Source organism: Sinocyclocheilus anshuiensis, unplaced genomic scaffold (genome assembly GCF_001515605.1).
Source record: "Sinocyclocheilus anshuiensis isolate Anshui unplaced genomic scaffold, SAMN03320099.WGS_v1.1 scaffold1556, whole genome shotgun sequence".
Classification (NCBI taxonomy): Eukaryota; Metazoa; Chordata; class Actinopteri; order Cypriniformes; family Cyprinidae; genus Sinocyclocheilus; species Sinocyclocheilus anshuiensis.
This window is the reverse complement of record NW_015555815.1, coordinates 150,682-173,901: the sequence shown is the minus strand read 5'-3', so window position 1 is coordinate 173,901 and position 23,220 is coordinate 150,682. Positions and strand designations below refer to the sequence as shown.

Below are 23,220 nucleotides of genomic sequence, written 5' to 3'. Positions count from 1 at the left end.
GTTTTCTTTTTAGTCAGGTGGAATTTATTTTATTTACTTTCATGTGTCACAATATTATAGCAGTAGCACCAAAATATGTTTGATATTTAATGGAATAGTGGACAGGTGGTGGGTAGCTTTATGAAACCTCCATCTCCAGGCCATATTTTACCCTAAAATAACAAATAAAGTCATGACATAATTGAACATTTTTTTTAACGACTGTTTTAGTACCAATTTCTTCATATAGTGACATTATATTCATGACCTTTTTACCACACGTGAAATTCACATTAACAAATGATTAATTTACTGGCCATGCTGTTTCATTTCTCAAAACAGAAAGCGATTCTCTTCCTTGCTTGACCTCTGGCTGTGATGTTGATGTATTATTACGTGTGTAATGGGCGCTGCGTTCAGGATCTCTCTCCTCCTGTTTCTATGGAGACCAGAGAGCCAATCAGCTGCCCTGGCTGTGGACTGTACTAAAGGCTGCAGATGGAGGAGGCAGAGCATGTCCTTCACATTAAGAAATCTCACACACACACACACACACACACACACGCATTTCCTTAGCAGCATCTGTGAATTGCTGTCCTCGTTCTGTGCAGTGTCAGTATTTGCTTGCTGATGTAAGTGTGTGATGCATGTGTGACGTCGCGCACCAGGAACGCAGCGCTGTAGCGTTGAGCAGACTGAATGAGACCCGCGGCCATGGCACACAGACTCGGCATCATGTGAGTATCAGATGCGGTCTGCATGCATGAAAGTCGTGTGTTTCACACGGAGGCTGTGAGATCGTGTGTGTGCTCCACAAGGAGCTTGTGGCGATGGACTAATGTCCGGATGGCGAGGCGAGTTCTGCATTGGTCATAATGTGTTTGGGATGTGCTGTTGCAGTAAATGGCAGTGATAGCTCTGTGCTTGGTCTGCTGAGGTGAGGTGTTTTCATGTGTCGTATAAACACGAGGAGCTGTGACCCTCTATGTGTGTGTGTGTGTGTGTGTTTGGCTGTAGCTAATGTGCATTATGACGCAATTTCACAGTCACATGCTTAGAGCACAATGTGCTGCTATGAACTGTGATCTGTGATGCATTTCTCCTTCATGTGCAGTTTTCAGTCTGGCCGCCTCTCCCATAAATAACTGCAGAAATCTTTTTGATGCTTTGGATTTTTATTTTTGCAGTTTGTTTATTCTTGCTCTTGTCAGCATTAGGCATCTGAAAGCAGCATCAGAGATGTGTGAGTGTTCATTGGAGATACAGTCCTCTCAAGGTAACTGAGGTTAAACTGAAGGGCACTTTAGCACTAGTTCATGGGTTTAAGGCTATTTGAGCACTTTGTAGGACGTTCCAGTGGTGAATTCAAAGTGATTCAGTAAGGAACACCAGCATCCTGCTTGTACTGCACAGTGTGTACTTTAAACTGCTAGCTATTTATTTATTTATTATTCATTTATTTATTTATTTTTCAAATAGCATGCAAATCAGTATGATGTGTGCAATGATAACATTTCCATTAATAGTACGTCACATTGTTGTCACATGACCCCATCACATTGCATTTATTTCAGCCAGTGGCGTCCAGTTATCATTATAATCAAATATATATATATTTATTTAGTTAATTTGTGTTGTATGACAGATATTGTTGCTATAAAGCTCTTGTATTTCTTTACTTGTATTTAGGGATACACAATTTCAGGAAAAAAAAATTACAGGTTTGCTGGCCAAAATGTTTTTATTTATATATCAATATGGTTACATAATAATAATAATAATAATTATCATTATTATTATTACTAAATGAAAAACAGGAAGTAGGAAAAAAGACGTTCCTTTATTTACTTATTTATTATTACTATTGTTGTTATATTCTTTTTTTTTTTTAACAATAAGCAACAGCCTTTATTTATTATGTTAAAGCCAGAAACATTATTTGCCACTTAATATTTGGTGGCCAAGATGAGTTGCATGTGATCCCCAATGAGAAGTGATTGTTTTTACAAACATTTGAATGCATTAATAACATTTAAGCTCTATTTGTGAACTATTCCTGTTACGTTGATGTAAGTGTCTGGAAATCTGTGACTGAAGCAGTGGCGTTGTGTATGTGACAGCAGTCTGGTGCAGAGTTACATAAAGACCTGAGTACTCATGGAGAAATGAACTGACAACTTCACCTGTCATTTATCCATCAATATCAGACACAAACCGCCATTTACACAGCAAACTCTTTATAAGGCTATTGTTTCACAGGATGAGAGCAATCGTAATGTTATCTGGAGATGAGAATCTGCTAAAAAAGCATTTTAATTCTTCTGACAATGGACAGGAAAGAGTATGAAGTCGTTTGATTCTCCTGTCTGAGAGTGAATCATCATATCAACACACTGAGGCAGCTGATCTGAGAGAGTGATGGGCTGAAGTGTGTTTGTAGAGTCCAGTAGATGACGTCTTTGTTTCTCCTTGTGTCGTAGGTATGTAAATGCTTTGCACCAGTACTGCTGTCCCGCGCCGTTGCGCTCTAAGCAGCTAGCTGTACCTGCTCCTCTCTCTGAGTGCAGGTAAGAGGCGCTCGAGTCCACAACTCCCCGAATGCATCCTATCAAACTGCTGTCCACACTCAATACTATTACACCTTACCTAATGCTCTGTGCAAACTTACAGTAGCTCTGCTGTTTGTTTGATCTCTGTTATAGTCAAGTTAAATGCATTACATCAGCTTCTTTCATATTTTGGTCTGTGTCTCACTTTAAAAGGTTTTATGTACTGTATAATATAAGTTGTCAATACTGTTGGCTGCAAATAATATGATGGAACAGTAGCAATTTGAATATTTTAGTGGTTCACAATTACAGTACCTGAATTTATTTACAATTTAATGGTAGACAGCAAATGTAATTGTTGTTTAATGAACTTGAAGTCTTTGCATTGGGGTATTTGTAAATATGAATTTGTGAATCTGTTGTGTCAGGACAAATATTCTGAAATGTGATGTGACCGTTTTCTCCTGTATTTTTTGCATTGTTTATTGTAATTCCAGTTCATGAAAATGAGTTTTGTTCATTTCTATATCAAGCTGTCTAATGAGTTTTAACTAGAATAGCATCATGTGAAATGTCATGTGATTTGATTGAAATTGCTTCAATTTAAGCAAGACGATGATTGGATAAAATTACAATCCAAATGATTTAAACAACCAACAAAATATGTGTGTGTGTATATATATATATATATATATATATATATACAGGTGCATCTCAAAAAATTTGAATATCGTGAAAAAGTTCTTTTTTTTTGTAACTTATTTCAAAAAGGGAAACTTTCATATATTCTAGATTCATTACATGTAAAGTAAACAATTTTTGTTTTAATTTTGATGATTAGAGCTTACAGCTCATGAAAGTCAAAAATCCAGTATCTCAAAATATTAGAATATTTACATTTGAGTTTCATTAAATGGCCATCCCTACAGTATAAATTATGGGTATCTCTTGTTCTTTGAAACCACAATAATGGGGAAGACTGCTGACTTGGCAATGGTCCAGAAGACGATCATTGACACCCTCCACAAAGAAGGTAAGTCATAGAAGGTCATTACTGAAAGGGCTGGCTGTTCACAGAGTGCTGTATCAAAGCATATTAAATGCAAAGTTGACTGGAAGGAAGAAACTGGGTAGAAAAAGGTGCACAAGCAACAGGGATGACCGCAAGCTTGAGAATACTGTCAAGCAAAGCTGATTCAAACACTTGGGAGAGCTTCACAAGGAGTGGACTGAAGCTGGAGTCAGTGCATCAAGAGTCACCACCCTCAGACGTCTTCAGGAAAACTTCTGAAACAGACAAGCTTTATGGAGATGCTGATTTCCTTTTCCAGCAGGACTTTAGCACCTGCCCACAGTGACAAAACCACTTCCAAGTGGTTTGCTGACCATGATATTATGGTGCGTGATTGGCCAGCAAACATGCCTGACCTGAAGCCCATATGGAATCTATGGGATGTTTTCAAGAGAAAGATGAGAAACAGTCGATCCGAACTGAAGGCTCAGTAGTGCCTCAGCAGAGCCACAGGCGCATCGCTTCCATGCCACTCCTCACTGATGCTGGAGTTGCTAAAAGAGCCCCGACCAAGTATTGAGTGCAGAAATTAACTTACTTTAAACAAAAAAAAAGTTTTTCTGTTTTGCAAATCCTTTTTTTTTTTATTGATCTTAGGAAATATTCTAATATTTTGAGATACTGGATTTTTGACTTTCATGAGCTGTAAGCTCTAATCATCAAAATTAAAGGGGTCATATGATGCGATTAAAATTTTTCCTTTCTCTTTGGAGTGTTACAAGCTCTTGGTGCATAAAGAAGATCTGTAAAGTTGCAAAGACTAAAGTCTCAAATCCAAAGAGATATTCTTTATAAAAGTTAAGAGTTAGCCACACCTACCTAAAACGGCTCGTTCTAACACGTCCCCACATATCTACATCACTATGTGGGAAGATTTGCATAACGTCGCCCAAATGTTCACGCAAAGAAAGAAGGCGTAACTTTTATTCTCGCTGTTAGTATTGTTGCTGCCGCCATGTCGTGTAGACGCTGTGTTTCCTTGTGAAAGCGAAAACACTTTGTTTGGCCTTCCAAAAGAGGACGATATAATCGACGTGTTTCAGAAACGCGGGGCATAGAGGAGAAACAATAATGTACAGTATGTGGAAAATAATGTGTTTTTTGAACCTTAAACCACATAAACACGTCTTTTTTAGCAACATCATATGACCCCTTTAAAACAAAAACACTTTTGAAATGTTTTACTTTACATGTAATGAATCTAGAATATATGAAAGTTTCACTTTTTGAAATAAGTTACAAAATAAAATAACTTTTTCATGATATTCTAATTTTTTGTGATGCACCTGTATATATATGTGAAGAGTTTATTTGCAAAAACAGATAACTCCGGGTTTTTTTAATTTTCAAAAATCATGTTTTTTATTATATCATGTTTTTATTGTATTTTATTGTGTTAGTTAGCTGTATTTTTTTGTTCTTTTTTTTAACCTAATCAAAATAACCCAACTGCAGTTTGATTGAGATTAATTGGAATGAACAATGACAAAACATTTTTGTTAAAAACATTAAACATAAAAAATTAAACATTAAACATTGCAAATGAACTATATATATATAAAATTACTACTCAAAGCACTTTTTTATGATTTTGCCTAATTCAAATCTGAAGCATTGTGAATCTCTTGTTCTATCGCTTGTGTAAATGTAGCCGGTTGAATCTTTGAACGTGGCTCAGTTTGCTCCCTAGTTGAGTAGTCAGTCATTTTAGCTACAGGAACTATTTATGAAAAAATATTTGTAATGTATGGTTGGCAGTTTTTTTTTTTTTATTAGATTAGTTAAATTTGTATTAGATTTTTTTATTAGATTTTTATTAGATATTATTTTTGATCAGATTTGTTTAATGTCTGATTTTTCTTGAGATTTTGAAGATTGATTAGATTAGATACATTTTTAGAGCTGTTTCACATATCTGCTGTCTGTCCCTTTATTCTCATGAACTGGAATGTTATTAGCTTATTTTTTTTAAATGAAATAAAATGATGTGAAATGTGTTATTATAGACCAATCTCTTGTCAGTGTCACAGCTTGTCACAATAAACTGGTGGCAAAAATGACCCAAGTAGTTACACTCAAAAGAGCGACTCAAAGCAGAAGCCCAGTGCTGTTGAGAGACTACAGTGTAGTGCTGAGCTGTTTGCTGTCAAAACAGCACATTCTCACTGCCAAAGCGTCTGATGCTCTGAGCGTCGCTGTATCTACTGTACGCTAGAAGCCTGTAGCATCTGATTTTGCGATGTGGCTGGTAACCTCACTGAATCCTTTGCCATCAAAGTACATGGGTTACATTTTGACACGATGATATATTGTGTGACAGCTAAATTTATTTATATATACATGACATACAGGGAAAAGTATATATACTGTATTGTGGCCACAAATTAAGAATTCAGTCTTTCTTTTTAGTTAAATTGTGGCCAAGATTCACCAATGTGTTCCCTCATTTTAGTAAACAGTGTCTACAGATTAGCACAACAGAAGATAAGATGAGCAGATAAACCATAGAAACTGTCAGACCAATTCTCTTTTGAATTCATTGTGACTTGGCTAGCTACTTTTTTTGGCTACAACATGCTGCTGGATTTCTGCCATCGTTGAGTGCACATGTGCTGCGGACACTGGGATTGGTCTATACACAGGAATATAGATATATAAAGCTCGCTTCAGTAAACAGCCTGGAGATGATAAGTGCTTTAGGATCTCTAGACCAGCGGTTCTCAGCTGACCCTAAAATCAGTCTCAGATCTGTTTGGGAAATAAAATCGGGTAATAAAATGCAACCAGTGGAAAAAACATATCAACCTTCGCATGTTTTTGTTGTTGACATCTGACCAACTCTTGGCATTTTGGCACATTTATTGGAGGCCAAATGATACAGATGCCAACAAGAGATGTCTTCACAGACCATGAACAAATCTACAAAAGATAACCTGTCTACATTAAATACAGGTAAATGGGTAAATTGCACACCCGATGAACAAAATGATAAATTCTCTTATTTAGCCTATGTCAAGGGATAGTTCGTGATCATTTACTCACCCTCAAGTTGTTCCAAACCTGTGTGAGTTTCTTTCTTCTGTTAGAAGATATTTTGAAGAATGTGGGAAACCAAACAGTTTCTGGTTCACATTGACTTCCATAGTATGGAAAAAATAAAATAAATGAACAACAAATACTATGTAAGTCAATGGGGGCCAGAAACTGTTTGGTTTCCAACATTCTTCAAAATATCTTCTTTCTCATTCAATAAATGTGCCAAAATAGTTTGGTCGGACATCTGCAACAAAAATGTAGGTTGCATCTATGCAGTTCGAGGTCAGAACATTTCTGTTCACTTTTGTACGATAAACAATTTTGATAACATTGTGTTTGGGCCGCCACATGATGTCCAATATGAAATCTGCATCCTGAAGCAATAGTTGCTGAGAAGTGCTGGCCTAGAGTGTGCATTGCTGAGTGCTGTTCTTATAGTGTGCTTCTCTCACAGGGATGATAGCGTGCTGCATCAGTTCTGCTGTCCTCCGTCTGGAAGCAGCAGTCCTTCAAGATAGCAGGAATGACCGGCCACGGATCTGTCCTCATTCTTCATCCGTATCCGTCTCCTGAGGGAACACTGTGTGTCTCTGGGGGAATAAATGTCACTGTGTGTGCCGTCGCATTCACATGTAGCACGGATGGAAATCTTTCTGCAGTAGTTCATTTCATAATCGCTGGAGGAACACAACTGTAGCGCTAGAACTTATGAACGCAGTCAAGTGTTGAACCTCAAACGTGTACCTCTAACACAAAGATGCAGATCTGAGTGTATTTTGCACAGTGTGGAAGAGTAAAACGAGTGGAAGAGAACTTCATTCAGTACTCGGAGTGATGCATGAAATGAAAAAGCAATGTCTATTTAAGAATCAATTACTGTATCATAGCTATATTTGCTTTGCCTGATATCAGTAGCTTATTGTCTTGACCATGTAACAAGATTCAAATTAAAAGTTTCATTTATGACCCTCTTGTATATGATTATTATTTTTGTATTTTATTTATTTACTGATTATTTGGCACTCGATATCTGTGCATATGTGTGTTTTTCTTTCATGTGTGCATTGTTTTTTAGTAATTCTTGAGAGATTAATAAGGACTGTGTTCAGATTGGCATACTAACTTGTTGCTTTCTACTCAGTAAGTGCTGTATACTGCTTACCATGATTATTTTATGTGAAACAATGTAATGATAAAATAAGAGTATGGTTTAAACAGTAGTATGCTGCATGGTTGCCACATGACCTCGTGACATTGCATCATCTCATCATATATTTATGTTGCTTTTCTTTCCTCCTTTTTTTTTAACAAATTTTGTGGTAAAATCACTTTAAGAACAAGTTCAGGCTGATGCTTCCTGTTCAGTTGTCACACTGTAAATGAAAGGTGATGGCTGGGAATAGCAATGTGGCAGATGTTGTACTGTAAGTCAAGTTTGTTTATATAGAGCTTTTCACAATATTTCAAAGTAGCTTTGCAGAAAATCATGATGTTGATGTTTAATAATGTTTATATTATCTTATTCTTACTATCTTCCTTTATAGTCGCATTTAGCAGATTAGAGCTGGGTGATCCTCAAGATCTTGGCTTAATCCCAGTTCATACTTCTAAGTATGAAAAGTATGTTATGCGCTGATGTATACTTTGAAAATTCACCAGCAATAGCATGCTGTCCAAGAACCTTTGGTGTACCATGTTCAAAATCCTATGATATTCTCTACTCAATCTCTCTAGCTTGAATATATTGTGAGGATAGTGTATGGATTTATATTTTTATGTCACGTGTACAACAGTGATTGCTTCAAAGCAGCTTCAAAGTGACAGAATCAATGATGCAAACTTTAAAAATGATGCAAATCCAAAATGTGCTATAAAGCATCTGTAGTAATGTCATTATTCAGCTCCAGTCAGTTCAGTGTTGATTCAGTTCAGTTCAATAAGTGTGTAAAGTTCACTCATTCTGAAACAAGTTCAATTCAGCTATAAACAGCTCTACTGAATATGGTTAGTGTCGTTATTCAGCTCAATTCAGTTCAAGTTTTGTTCTCATCCGATAGTGTCAGTGCTGTCAAATCGATGATATTACTGAATATTAAGTGTCTTTGAAACTCCAACTAATTAAGCCAAAGGCAACAGTGGCAAAGAACCCAAACTCCATCAGGTGACAGAAAGATCCAGTTCTCTTCTGGCCTAAATGAAGGAACATGGTGTGATGTTGATCAGGATATGTCACACTGGCATCAGGCGGGAAGGAAGAGCTGTAGTCTGTCTAGTGGAGGTAGAGCTGGAGTTTATTGAGCACAATCAGCATCCTTCTTGTTAGAAGGTCTCTGTTTCCAGTCCCGGCTGAGCAAGGAGGTCTTTCTGTGGAGTTTGCATGTTCTCTCTGTATCTTAGACACAATAAACTGCCTGTAGGTGTGTGTGTGTGTGTGTGTGTGTGTGTGTGTGTGTGTGCGTGTGTGAGAGAGAGCCCTATGATGGACTAACCATCCGTCCATGGTGTTTCCGCCTACGGCCCGAGACTCTGGGTCCGACTCCAGCATCCTCACCCATATACAGGGGACAAGCATCTTGGATGAATGATGCTGCTGATTAGTTCATTAGTCATGTCATGATAAACACTAGTGTTATTTCCTTGATTTTACAACTGATGGAGACACTTGGATAAGTGGCAGAACATCTTTACACAGCAAAAACACTTGCAATTTTTTAGATCAGGATTGTAAAAGTGTTTTGTTTTTTTTTATTTCAATTTCAATTAAATTCCTGTAGTAAACAAAATGCAGAATTATTACATTTAGAAATGAAGAAGATAGAATTAAAAAATAAAATTCACATAACCGCTGGACTCTACCAGTATACCCGTTTTTCTTAACACGCTGCCTTTCTTTCTTTGCGTACATTTTTACAATGTTTTATAAAGTTTATGCTTAAAACATGAAGAAATGATTTCATCATTGATGCAGTTTTTTGTGACAATTAGAATAATTTGCAGCTGTTTTAAAACGGCATCATTTGTGTGTGCTCTCTTTGTGAGCCCTTTATGACTGATTTATTAACGGCAGTTTCTTTCCATGCTGATGGCTGATGCTCAGTGACTCTCATGAATACTTCAGTACATGCTATAAACTGTGACTGTCTCTGCTGTGAGCTGCACTGAAGCATGTGCTTTCAGCTTGAAGGTGCCGCTCATAGAAGGAGTGAATATGATGGCATCATGATGTTGTGCTGAATTACCCCATGATACCTGCATGCTACCTCTGTCTATGACTGAAAGCTCTGGTAGGGTCTAATTGGTGTCCCTTTATTATTAGGAAAAAAAACACAGTAAAGGGGCATTTCCTTCATTTCATGTGAATGCTAATGAAGTAGACAGGCAGCTCAAGTTCATTCGAATTTCACTGCATTCCAAAGTTAAAGTTTGTGACCAACAGAAGATTGATAAATTATGGTGTGGCCTGTTAAAAAGAACACCAACTTGCATGATTGCAGCGTTGCAGTAAAGTGCAGTAAAGAGTTGATTGCATAATTTTACACTTTGGAAGTATTATGTGTTGAATTATGTTTACACAAGTGCCTTGAAGTTGTGAATGTATTAACCTTTCTGCATCTTGAGAATGTGCTTTTTTGATGTGACCAAAAAGCAAACACTTAGAGTGTTAACCACCTGAATAGCTGGCATATTTACAAGCTAACACCCACTCAGAAAACCTTCACAAACTCATTTAGCAACACCGTAACATAATAGGGGCATGTTTTAAGGCAACGGTCTCTGACATTTAAAAATCTAGTTATTATACAAAAAAAAAAAAAGACTCCAGATGCAAAACTGCACTTTACTCATTAAACTCTTGTTTACCCACAGCAGTACACTTTTTCCTATCTACCCAGTTAACAACTTTAGGTAATAAAAACATTGTTTTGCAATGTTTCTAAAACATTGTCTTGTAATTATAATGTTATTTAAAGGTTACAAAAAAATTTCTTACAACATTCTACCAATTTTATTTTCACCCATAATATAACATTTTTGGAATGTCCAGTTTTCTTGTCGTGATTAGAACGCCATTTAAAGGTTGCAAAAAACATTTCTTAGAATGTTTAAGTACAAATAACATCATAAGGACGTTCCGAGAATGTTGGTCTAAGAAGGTTTTCTCAACGTTGTAAGAATGGTCATCAAGTACGAATAATGTCACAAGGATATTTCGAAGAATGTTGTTCAAAGAACGTTTTGTCCTAACATTTATATAGCTGTTAAAAAATGTTGAAAGTTGTGAGAACATTCCCTGTTAGCTTGGCATGTGCCATCAAATGTCAGTCAAAATGTTTCTCAGCCAATTGCTCCAATATCAAAAGAAATGCTGTACTTTTCTCATGCTTCTTAGTGGTTCTGTTGTGAATAATGGGCCTTTGGAGGAGCACTTGAGCCTTACTGATGGGTCTGGTGAGAAAAGCTGCTTTACATTTCTCTATTCACTGCAAGACCGCACTATTTTTCAATGCAGTAGAATTATTATACACTGAGTTTTATGCACATGACATCATAGTATTGAGGATGAGCGAGTCCCTCCCCGCTGACAGCCCAACCACCAGAGTATTGTCAGCAAACCATTTGCAAGTTCAGTAGTGATGTTGTTGCCAGGCAACCGACATTCAGCATATATAGGTGGAGATCTCTTCATGGATGCAGTGAAAAGCACTCGTAGGGAACAGCTGAGGAAAATCCTGCAGCAAGGAGCACCTGCACTCTGGAAGTTCACTCTCAGATGTCAATCTGATACAGTTTATACAGTATACGCTGAGGTGCATGTCAGAGACTCCATCCTCTGGTGTTTGCTGGATCTATATGTGAAGAGGCTGAAGCTGATGCAGTGAGGGTGGATCTGGAGCTGACCTGGTTTCCTTATCAAGGAGCTGAATGCTGTAGGAATCTCCTCCTGGATACACAGAGTGTACTGGGCTTGTCTGTGAGCTCTTGAGGATGCTTTGGGTTCTTCACAGCCGCAAGAGGAAGCAGAAAGCTGGACGGTTGGACTGTCAGCTGTGTTTGGCCCATCAGATTCATTGCAGCATTGCACGACCTGCAGACAGCATGTAACACGCACAGAGATCTTCTCTGCTGCACGAATCTTTGGCTTGCGTCTCTCAGGTGAAAACGGAGGTTGATCATTTTGCCATGTGACTGAGCGTTCAGCCCTGAAAATGTCAAGATTTAAAGCTCTGTGTTTGGATTATTCGCAGTTTTTGTGCCTGCAGCCTAATAGCGCATTTTTCAAAAGGTAAGTGTGAGTTGTCTGTCAAATAATAAACATTTTGCATGCTCTTAAAATGATTGACAGCACAAGCAGATTTGATATTGACCATGACAATTATAATTGGCCTTATTAGCACAGTTGTTTTGTGTTTTAATCATTAATCAAAATGACTTTTCAGCTGATGTCACCTTGACCATGTGGACTACTGTGAATGTTAACCAATAGACCAATAGCTGTTTAGGCACTGTTTTCAACTGATTATGGTTGGTAAAGCAGTCCTTCTGAAATCTTGCAAATGGTTTATTCAGTTATTTGGTGCTTTTGTCATTATTTCAAGTAATGCTAGATTTTGAAAAGGGATGCATGCACATACTCAATCCCAGGCAAAAAGCCTCTTCAGAAGTGGGTGCCGGCGGTGTTTCTGTGTTTCCAGCTCTGACTCTGAACTGAATTTTCACTTTTCATCATCCAGTCAATTCCAATCAAGTCTCACCCTACATATTTTCTTATTAAATATTCTGTTTAACTGTAAAATATGCCACGTTACGGAATTAAAATTGGGCAGTTTAACTCACGATCAAATGTATTTTGATCATATGTAATTTTATTTTTAGAGATAACAGTTCTCTGAACTACTACAGCATACTGAGGGTTATAAAGTCTTTACTGTTTGGCTTAAGTGGTGATCTGTATTAAATTATATTAAACATTACTTGAATTTTAGTAATTTGAATAGAAGTTGCTTTTTCTTACAACGTTATTAACAAATTCCATTCAGATGGAACATTTTTTTCTGGTTCAGGGGTTTCTAACAGTATTCGACAGACATCTTAAAGAGAGATAAGTATTCACAACAGTCAGAGGAGGTTTCTGGATGGGTATGGGATTGTGGAATTTACTGGACATTAAGGTGTAGTGTGAATATGTGGACCATGGGCTCAGGTTATAGATCAAGACTTACTATCATGAAGGGTTCTAGTGGTCAGACTAGACAATTCTGAGCATACATATGGATGAAACCAGAAGGACAGATAACACCTCCAGTAACATGAGATTTTAAAGGAATAAGGTCTTCTAAGTCTCCTAAAATCCACAAATACTGCACATTTAAAAGAAACTGTTCTACAGCAGAACCCCAGTGAACCTTTCTTACCAAGAGTGTGGCATCTGTCTTGCTCACAACAGGCTGCCTGTTTGTGGGAGTTTGGGACAAATTGTGTCGAATGCTTCATATGTGCCCCAGTGATGTCAGGCTATAGAGGGATATAGATTTTTGTTTATTTATTTTAATATAGAACAACAATTACTTCTTTAATGCATAACATATCACAGGTTGACTCTGCAGAGAGCGTAGGATCCAAGTACAGCATAAAATATTTAATAAAAATAAATCCAAACATGTGGAAAAATAGGCAAAAACAGAGTGTCACGAAATGCTCCAAAACAAGATCAAAATGCAGCATTTTTTGAAGAGTCCAAAAACAAATATAGGAAGCCACATCAGGGCAAAAACATCCTACTTCCATCCCCTGTTGGCGAAGATCCGCCAACATCTGGAGCCGAGCCTTTCGCTCCTTCTTCGAAGCAGGAGGAAGAATACGATTGGCCATGGTCCACAATCCAATAAGCCCAGCCTAGCTGCTGGATCTGTTGATGAATGGTTCATTCTGTCACGGAATGCTCCAAAACAAGAAGATCCAAATGCTGCATTTATTGAAGAGTCCAAAAACAAACCACCAAAGTAATCCACATTAGGGCAAAGACAGAGCAATAGAAAACACGTAAAAGTAAACAATAAACCAGCAACCAAAGACAAAGAAAACTGGGCTTATATGTGGTTGAGTTAACAAGGTAAATGAGACACAGCTGAATGTAATGAGACTTGATAGTCAAAGCAAAGGGTGATGGGAACTGAAATCCAGAGAAACAAACAAAATTAAGAAGCGTGCCCTCTGGTGACTATACATGGGCACACCAACTAGACACTGTGACATTACCCCCCTCTAAGGAGCGGATTCCAGACGCTCCACAAAAAGTCAATAGGTGTGTTCAACTTCATACAGCGCTGCACAGACCGATCGGCAAGAGTAGCCGCTTGCAGATGGGGGCGGAATTAAAAGCGGAGAGGTCAAGTCGGACACTTTCTGCTCCCGGTAGTGACGCTCTCGCGGTGTTTGCATACTCTATCACAGATGAAGTGAATAACATGCAATATTTGTCAAATAGACAGACGTTTCAGAAACTTTTCCATGAGCAACAGAAACACATTTTATATACTGCTTAATACAGTGCCATCTGTTCAAGAATAAAGTTCAACATAAACATATTCTATTTAAATACCAATAAAGTGGGGGTATATATGCTTTTTTCAGTGTTTTTTTAATAAACGTGACTCAATATAACATTGCGACTACAGTCAAAAAAGCTTTTGCTGTTCTAAAAACAGATTTGTGAGCAGTATTGGAATTGAAGATGTTAGAAACGCACGTTATTGTCGTCATGTGGTGAATTTGGCCAATCGTGAAACAGCTGTGTCATCATCAGCGCTCCTGCAGTCGCTCTGAAAAAGCTGCACCAGCTGAGTCAGCCAGCTGCTCTCGAAACGCTATTGCTGTACTTTGATGCCACACGTGACAGTGACGCCGGTTCAAGTCGGACAAAATTTCTAACCGGCATGCACTGCTTCAAGTCAGCCGCTGATCGTTATGCGCAGCGCCGCATGAAGTCGAACGCACCTAATGAAATCCAGGAGGGAGGCGGAACGGAGGCGGACCAGGGGGAGGGATGGCGGGCCAGGTCCATATAGTGAAAGAGGTCTAGAAACAGAGGTAGGCCAGAGGGCCAGGGCAGGGCCGGAGGGACAGACCAGAGAGGCTCCGGCCGAACAACAACCCCGGCGGGCGACCAGGGCAGAGCCAGGAGCTTGGCAGACAGCAAAGTCGGAGCTGACGACCACCTCAGCGGAGCTGACAAGGCCGATGAACCCCCTAGCAGCTCAGGCAGGACTGCAAAGAAGGGCACAGAAAGGTTAGTAACAGCCTTGATGGCTGTAACAGGACAGGCAGACAGTTCAGTAACGGTCTCCTTGACCGAAACGGCAGGCAGACAGTTCAACAACAGTCTCCTTGGCCATGACAAGGCAGACTGAGAGTTCAGGAGTGGACACCACTGCCCAGAGGGGAGCTGAAGCGGACGCCGCCGCCTTGAGAGGCTCCATAGCAGAAACCACCACCTCGAGAGGAACTAGAGCAGACTCAGTAGTGGACTCTTGGACTGGAACGAGCTCAGGAGTGAATTCATAAACTTTAGTAAGCTCTGGAGTGGATTCATAGACTGAAACGAACTCTGGAATGAATTTGTAGACTTGAGTGGGCTCTAGAGTGAACTCATAGACTTGAGTGAGTTCTGGAGTGAACTCATAGACTTGAGTGGGCTCCGGAGTGAACCCATAGACTTGAGTGGGCTCCGGAGTGGACTCTGAAGGCTCCTGGACTGGAGCGGGCTCTAGAGTGAACTCTGAATGCTCCCATGCACGCAGAACAGCCCAGAGGCCAAAGGCAAAGACAGTCTTCTTGATTATGGCAGCAGCAGCAGTGAAATTGGGCGGTTCTGTGGCGACCTCTGAGACCACCAGAGTCGGGTCCTCCAGGACAACCAGACTCGGGACCACCAGAGTCAGGTCCTCCAGGACCAACAGACTAGAGACCACCGGAGTCGGTTCCTCCAGGACCACCAGACTTGAGGCCACCGGAGTCGGGTCCTCCAGGACCACCAGACTCAGGACCAATGGAGTCGGGTCCTCCTGGACCACCAAACTCGAGACCACCGGAGTCGGGTCCTCCACGACCACCAGACTCAGGACCACCAGACTGGGAACCACCGGACTTGGGTCAGACTCATAGACTGGAGCGGGTTCTGGTGCAGATTCAAGGACTGGAGCGGGCTCCGGGAGAACTGGAGTGGATCTGGCTGCCCTCCTCCTTCTCGCCCTCTGCTTGCGAGATTGAGACAGTGAAGATTCGCTATCCACTGGAGCGGGCTTGGACATCTCCAGGGGCACTGCAATGGACTCAGACCGACATGACATTACTAAATTGCAGTAACAGAGATAATCAATGAAACTCCAAAAGTCGAGATTCCCCCCCAACTCCCGAGGAGGCAAGGGGTTGTCTAAGCAGTCATTAAAAATCTTGCTGAGCTCGGACTCACAAAGTTCCATTCCTACCGCCAAAGTCCAGAAGGTCTGAGCAAAGCCTCCTACTTCCATCCCCTGTTGGCGAAGATCCGCCAACATCTGGAGCCGAGACTTTCACTCCTTCTTCGAAGCAGGAGGAAGAATACGATTGGCCATGGTCCACAATCCAATAAGCCCAGCCTAGCTGCTGGATCTGTTGATGAATGGTTCATTCTGTCACGGAATGCTCCAAAACAAGAAGATCCAAATGCTGCATTTATTGAAGAGTACAAAAACAAACCACCAAAGTAATCCACATTAGGGCAAAGACAGAGCAACAGAAAACACGTAACCGTAAACAATAAACCAGCAACCAAAGACAAAGAAAACCGGGCTTATATGTGGATGAGTTAACAAGGTAAATGAGACGCAGCTGAATGTAATGAGACTTGATAGTCAAAGCAAAGGGTGATGGGAACTGAAATCCAGAGAAACAAACAAAATTAAGAAGCATGTCCTCTGGTGGCTATACATGGGCACACCAACTAGACACTGTGACACAGAGTAAATCCAGGCAAGAAACAGAACTGATGACAACACACATGAAACAATCGTCACCAACGTTTTTAGGCCCAAGATCCCTGACCTTGGCCTTTATGAAAGACAAGATCTACCTATTGAAGAATTGATAGAAAAAGACATCCCAGATTGTACTTCAAATTTGAGGCCTTTTACTTAGTATTTTAATTAGTGATGCGCCGATAATAGCTGATTCAGAATTCAGATTTTCTTTTCTTTCTTTCTTTTTTTGTTTTTTTTTACTAGCAAATTGGATTCTGATACTGATACTGAATTTTAAGCAAATGTATTTATTGGCTATTTGCTTTATAACAAACAAACTGGCTTTAAACAAAAATATCTAGCCATTTGAAATGAGAGGCAACCACTGCATTTTAATCACGATCTGCACGGGCAGTTGTTTTTGATTTGATTTAGATTAATTTCAGGATTTAAAACAAAAACAGAATGGTCTGACTTTAGGTGTTATTTATTTATTTGCTACATAAAACATCTGCACGAAACATAAACAGCAGGGGCAAGTTCAAGCTCAATTCAAAAAAGTGCACCGTTTTGCTACGGTTTCTGGTTTGAACGACATATTTCCTGGAAACGGTGTGCAACGGGGTTTGAGATACGTTTTCTCTTGTGCACGCGCAAAAGAGAAGGTCTGCACACATCCAAAACTTATTTTAAATGCAAAATTGATTTCCGTGCGCTCTAAAGACTTTTTTCTTTGCGAAACGAACATTTTCTCCACAAACTCAGATCACGCGCGTGCAAAATACACTTTTGTGCGCTCAAAATATGATCTTTCACGAGCAGAATTGTGGCAGAAATGTAAGCCCATAGAGAGAGGGGGTCACATCACAAACACATACCAGCTTCATCACTGTCTGTCACGCGACTCTGTTCCCCTTTCGGGCTCTGTCTTTACATTTATTTTGAAAGATGAAGCTCGTGATTATGGTAAGGGGCGTTACATTTCCGACGAGTGCTTGCGGTGTTCAGCCAATCACAATGCACTGGGTCAGCTGGCCAATCAGAGCAGACTGCGCTTGTTGGAAGGAGGGACTTTGTAGAAAACTAAGCGTTTGAGAGAGGCGGGGCATAGAGGACCTACAATAATGTACAGTATTTGAAAAATAATGTGTTTTTTGAACATTAAAGCATGTCAACATATTCTGTTACACCAAATAATGATCTTTAAAAAAGCATCATATGACCCCTTTAAAATAGCCCAATTCCGCGGGAAAACCGCGGACTTGGTAACACTGCTTATGAACTGACCGCTATATAGCGTTTCCTTGGTTACCGCTGTAAACAAAGCAGAGTTGCGCTTTATACGGAGGAGAAGAAAATGCCATTGCCATCGAAACTTTTCTCAAGACAGTTCCCTTCAGTGATACAGTAATATAACCCCATAAATGTAATGCATTTTTGTACTTATTTTACTTTTTTTTTTCGGGATCTACTGGGACAGTGATAAAGATCTACCAGTCGATTGCGATCAACGGGTTGGCGACCACTGCCCTAGATAGACAACACCAGTCACCAAACTGAGCAGATAACAAGGAATACATATCCTACACTTTGGGAACTAATCAAGGAAATGAGTCAAAGGTGAGAGACATGAGGGCTAATAACAGAGACTATAAAAACTACAAACAGAAACAGGAAACTATGAAAATGGGAAGCACAAATTAAAAGTCCAAACGGGCACAAAAGAGAGCACAAAATAGAAAACAAAAGGCCCTACAGAGAACAAGGCAGATGGCAACATATACTTACAATTAAATTACATCACAGTTAGGTAGAATTACATATTTTTTTGACTACAGTAATGAGAATTTGGAGGCAGGGTTGACTTAACTGTTATCAAAATAAATATGAATGGTTCTAAAAAGCTTGATTTATAAAGATACATTTTCATATTTTTTTATTTCATGTTCTTGTATTCATGTAATGTAAGTTTTTTTTTGTGAAGCAAATTAAAGCAAAAACTCCATTTGAACTGTAGTTTCTGTGAAGTAGATGATGTTTGTGAGAAGAAACTCTCAGGAAAGAAGCAGCGTGACATTGGAGACCTCAGATAACTTGATCTACTCATCTGAGACAGCAGACAGCATTACTTATTTACTGACTGTCCCAGCCTGCAGAAGATTGGGCCAGCACATGGCTCATAGATCATTCAGTGCTGCCGTCTGATTGTTGTGTTGAAGGTGCTTGTGTTTTTGGCTGGCATCAGTGGTCTTCTCTGAGCTCCTGTGTGCGGCCCGGGACGTGAGTGTGCCTCTCTTTTTCATTCATTGAACACATGCTCATAGTCTGATGAATGTTGAGCTTACTAGACTTTAGTATAATGAAAAACAGGTTTGTTAGACTTTGCCTAATCCTTCATTTTTATCATGAGTAATGTGTTTAGGTTTCCTGCTCTTTACAGATAATCAATCATTTGTCTGTATTATGCATGACATTACAAAAGAATGCTTTTGAAAATCAAACTGCTTTAAGTTTACTTCATGGAGTATGGTATTTGATCACTGCTAGGCACATCCACTTTCAGGTTTTATTTGTCTGTACTGACCGAGACTCTAGGTCCATAATGCTATCGGCTAGATATAACATGATCATTACATGGCACAAGCTGATTGGTTTCTTCTGCATCTGCACACAATAAGCTTGCTGCCTGACATTTAAAAAGCTTGGTTCTGTGTTTGCTGTAAGTTAGTCTGTACCCTCCACCTCCCCCAGCTCCACCTGCATAGATCTGCTACAGGTGATTCAAAGTATGCTATTTGTGCAGCAGCACCATGTCTTACATGCTCACAGCAGTATGTCTGTGGATAAATTGGCAGTATCAAGTCTCTGTACTTGCTCTGCCACAGCAGCAACAATAACCAACAGCAGCAGAAGTTTAGCAGATCTTTCCACCAAGACCAAATACATTAACATTGCCATATCCATTTTGAGATTTGTCATGTCTGAACCGGATTAAACAGTGCACCAATCAAATTGCACACCATCTAAAACATTGTTTTAGTCATTTTGAAATGCCTTATCCAAAGCCTGTCATCAAAATTATTTGGCATAATTACCTCTTAAGGCACCATTGTGTTTCCAAATATCTGCTCCAGTTTCCCAGGAAGTGAAGATTTTGTTCCCTTGAACACATGGGATGGACACAGTACTTTATTCGCAAATGTTTTATGCGATATTCCAATTTGCAGATTCAGATGAAAACATTGCTATCTCACATTCACTCTGTTTGTGCTAAGGGAATATTTATCACAATTTGAAATCAATTAAACAGAACCAGCTGCTAGTCAATAAAACCAGCACTAATAACCGTCATAAACTAACCTTAAACAGCATGGAAAGGCATGCTGATTTAACTCTTTCCTGGCCATTGAAATTTCCGGATTTCTGTGTTTTCTCTGTTATATGGTAGGAGGCAATATTACACATCTTCTGATAGAGTATTGAATGTCTGGAACAAAAAAAAAAAGTGAAGAAGTAGCAGAAATAAGTGGATGCATGTAAAATAACATGATCATCAAACATTAAACAGAACTTTTCCACGACATTCTAATTTATTGAGATGCACCTGTACTGTAAATCAAAACTGCCTAAAGTTACCAAATGAAATGTCGGCCCAAGAAGTGGTGTAGGACTGTGCAAGCTTTGGGGGTGTTGAAGGACTCTATCTACTCCATCTATGATTTGAAAAACATGCCATTTTCTCAGCTTTTTGTTAAAAATGTTGCTATTTTAATTCAAATGTACCCATATTCAAGTGTAAAAAAAATTCAGATATTAATACAACAAAATATTCTCGGGGCCATAAAAGTTTTGTGAAAATGATCAAAAACTCTGGCAGGGAAAGAGTTAAGCTGCTCTTTGTGAAGTGAAAATTAAACAAACCATTTGGAATTTCAGTTTGATCTTATGTTATCCTTTTGATCCATTTGATCCTCCCTAATCTTTCTTAAACATATGACACATGAAAACTGATATCTCAGGTGATTGTGGTTATGGAATGTGGTTATGGTTATGTGGTTATGTGGCCTCCCAGTTATGGAAGTTACATTAACATTTATTTGTTTAGAAGACACTTATATATATTTATATCAAAAGTGACTGACAAATGAGGAACATTGGGTGCAAACTGATGTACGGGATACAGACCACAATCACCTGAGAAATATATATATACTGTATATATAATTAATATTAATTATATATATAATTTATGCATAAAAATGTATATATATATATATATATATATATAGCCTAAATAAGAAAGTTAAATACACCCTGTCTACAGGACGCGAGCGTGGCACGACACGACAAAATACTATAGAACTCATTATAATCACAATAATATAAATTAATGTGATGCTACACTGGATGCAGCACGACACGACATGACAAATCCCCGACAGTAAACTGCCTCGTTTTATTTATGAGGTACTGATACAGAGTTCAAATGTCCTGTGTAGACACTAGACAGACTCAACCTGTTGCGACGCGGCGGTGTCGCGTCCGGTGTAGACACGGTTCACTGTTCCGCCACCAAGCAAGCATGCGCATTAACTCCTCGTCTGCACGCGCTCTCTTTGACATAGGAATCGTTGCCACATTTCTTGCCAGCCAGGCGTTTGCGATCACGGGAACTTGAAGACACTTGTACAAACGCGGATGGGTGACATGAATGGAGATGGCTCCAGATCGGCGATGTAGTATTTGGTTTCTCAACAAGGTCCATCGCCCAACACAAAATTAATTTGCTGAATGCATAAACTGTATTTTCCTGCGCTCAAACCTGCCAATCTAAAGGAAACGCTGTGTATGGCGTTTGAGGTAATTTGTGAATTACCATAGACTTAATAGTCTAAATAAAACAATTTGCAACTATTACTGTTATTACACTTGTATACAAAACTTCGTATTATGCTTTCTATAGATGGTTTCAACGGCAACAACATAAACAAACGTAACTGCACATGCACACTTTTGTGGCCCTAACTTAACTTCCTGTAGACTTCCAAATAGAATCAATAACAACAGTAGTCCCTCTAGAGCAGTGGTTCCCAACCCCAACAGAGGTTTCCCCAGTAACGGCTGTGCACAAAGCAGCGCTGAGCTCACAAACGCTGCTTTATCAGGCATATAACATGCAAGATGAAATGAAAATGACATCGAACATTTTCTAAAGATAGTATTCCTTCAAAAATACAGTGATATAAAAACACATTTTGGCCTCATTTTGACTTTCAAATGTGCAGTACGTGCTCATATTTATTCAACAAAGCCTTTTGGAAAATCGGTCAGTTTTGATATTGTGGCGAACGCCACAAATAAATAAATATATGGGAAACACATCCCACAGCACAGCCACCTGAGCCCAACTTCAGTCTGCTCATCACCTTAACTTTAACTGCGTTTGTAGTCAGTGCCATAGCCAGACTGATAAACAAACAAGTTAACTTCGGGCCAGGCGCGTGCGCCCGATGAAACCGTCTATCAGGGGTCTCCAACCAACCTTTTTGCGAGTGAGGGCTCCCTGAATATCTTTTAATATCTTGATATCTTGCCATTAATAAACATTAATGATTTCTCACAAGCATTTAAAAAAAAATTTAATCAATCCAGGAAACTATTCCAGATAAATTGATAAAAATAGGCTATCATACAATATTGATATTTATCATGATATTTATTTACCATTAATGGGGAAGGAAATGCTTTCCACATGTTTGTTAGACCTTGAGAATGAAGGTAAACATAACTTTGTTCACAATTAAATTCCACAGAGGAGCTACGTTTTAATTTAGGGCCCCATGAAATGCATTTTCTACATTTGCAGAACTACCACATTTTGCTATAAGTTTGATTGCATCATATAATAATTGCTGTTAATAGTGTTCATCGTCTGTTTGATTACGTCTTTAATTGATTTTTCCGTACATTTCTGCCATATGTACATTAACTGACAGTCACCACTGATAAGCTACCACTAAATATTGTAGAAACTTAATTTGCTGTAAAGTTGCTTTGCAACGATTTGTATCGTGAAAAGCGCTATACAAATAAACTTGAATTGAAAAAACTTGAATTGAATTTTATTTTTCCCTAAATTCTGTATTTTCCATTTAATTTCTTATGGATTCTGTGTTTTATGATTCAGTACAAATTTATCATAAAAAATTATGTCTAGTGAAATGAATTAATAAAACTTTAACAATTTAATTAATCCTTTAAAATGTAATCAAATGAAAATCAATTGCAAAACATTGCATTTTTATTTTTTTATTTTATTTTATTAGACATGATGCTGCACAACAGAACTATAAATTAATAATAATAAAAAATAACTTGGTTGTATGATATTACTTAAAAATAATATTATTATTATTACTTTGAGAATTGCATTGTAGTATACAGTAGTGATATATTCTGTCATAATTTCAAGTTAAACTGGACTTTTATTTTGACGGTTTGTCGTGAAGGTCTTTCAGTTTTAGTTTCAGCGTAGCGTGTATTTGTGACGGTACTTTTTCTCAAATGAAACTGCATAAAGCTGGTGAAG

At 38.8% G+C, this 23,220-nt stretch overlaps 1 protein-coding gene across 3 annotated transcripts in view; it reads left to right on the top strand.

Annotated features, from left to right (window-relative positions):
- The window catches only part of LOC107675168 (IQ motif and SEC7 domain-containing protein 1-like), an 83,716-nt gene that overhangs the window by 20,202 nt on the left and 40,294 nt on the right, over nucleotides 1–23,220 (top strand). The window contains exon 1 of one of the 3 annotated variants that reach the window (XM_016469420.1): nucleotides 502–716. The exons of 1 other annotated variant lie outside the window; for it this stretch is intronic. In XM_016469420.1, the coding sequence (XP_016324906.1) occupies nucleotides 679–716 (38 nt within the window). In that variant the 5' untranslated portion in view covers nucleotides 502–678. Of the gene's footprint in view, nucleotides 1–501; nucleotides 717–11,619; nucleotides 11,921–23,220 lie in introns of those variants that run through there. One more of the 3 variants, XM_016469418.1, reaches the window with a different exon arrangement.